The sequence below is a fragment of the Mastomys coucha genome, unplaced genomic scaffold (assembly GCF_008632895.1).
Source record: "Mastomys coucha isolate ucsf_1 unplaced genomic scaffold, UCSF_Mcou_1 pScaffold1, whole genome shotgun sequence".
NCBI lineage: Eukaryota > Metazoa > Chordata > Mammalia > Rodentia > Muridae > Mastomys > Mastomys coucha.
The window spans coordinates 61,378,694-61,379,744 of record NW_022196891.1 but is presented as its reverse complement, the minus strand read 5'-3'; the positions used below and the strand labels follow the sequence as shown (position 1 = coordinate 61,379,744).

The 1,051-nt window shown below is 36.7% G+C and overlaps 1 protein-coding gene across 1 annotated transcript in view; it reads left to right on the top strand.

Annotated features, from left to right (window-relative positions):
- The window catches only part of CUNH1orf112 (chromosome unknown C1orf112 homolog), a 48,318-nt gene that overhangs the window by 31,521 nt on the left and 15,746 nt on the right, over positions 1-1,051 (top strand). Inside the window, 1 exon segment of the mRNA XM_031387439.1 lies at positions 916-1,005. Coding sequence (XP_031243299.1) covers positions 916-1,005 — 90 coding nt within the window.

Genomic DNA, 1,051 nt, shown 5'->3' with positions numbered 1-1,051 from the left:
ATCTTTAATGGTGATTTTTTTGTTCTTTTGTTAAATTATGAGCTGTGTTCTATATGAAGTGCTATGGCCTTTTGTCATTGCTTTTCTCCCTTGCCTTTGATATGGCCATCTCTGCGCCCACCCACCCTTTGCTTCTTAATAGTCACTGTGTCAGATATTTCTGCATTTTCTTTTAATGATCATCTACTCCAGGGATGAGTAGCGGAACCTGAACAGCAGACATTCCTACCTCTGTAGCTCACACCCTGGCATTGGAAAGCCTAATACTTCCTGCACAAGAGAATGATCTCTTATATGTCTTACATCTTAAATCTTTGTTACTTATTTTTTAGATTATATGTATCTGTGAATATATGGGAGGTAAATGTAGATTTCCACAAAAGCCAGAAATAATCAGATCTCTCAAAGCTGAATTAAAAGCAGTTTTCAAGAGGTCTGATATAGATGCTAGAAACCAAATTCTTAACTGCTGGGCTGACTCTCCAGTTCCTCTTAATTTGTAATTTTGAGACCAAGCTATCTTATTTAGACTAGGCTGACCATAAACAGGTGATCTTACCTCAGCCTCCTGCGGGCTAGAATTACTTTATAGATGCTAGCTCAACTTTCTCTGTACATGATGACTGCTTAATTCTTTAAAAATTGCATAAATTATTTTCAGTAGCATCATGAACATACCAAGTAATCAGAGTGGTAATCGCAGTGTTTTAATGTTACAGTGTTCTTTCTCATTAAAGCAACCAAATTTCTTTTAAGCAAAAAAGTTAAAAGAGTAGCCCTAAATTAAAATTTTAAATTAGCTGTAATTCTTTCTCTCTCTCAGAAAGAATCATTTGTATTTTGCCATACAATTGTGTCTTATAAACTGACTCTCTAGTTTTAAATCATTCTCTTGTTTCTCTCCTGTCTTTCTAGGTTAAATCTTGCCCTGGAAAATGTGTTCAGCTTACCAACCTGTCCACACTGTTGAAGCGCCTCTTTTTCTTCATGGCCCCGCCCCATCAGGCAAGGATAGTGTCTGTGTCAGTGTTTTCAGTCAGCTGAAAGAATG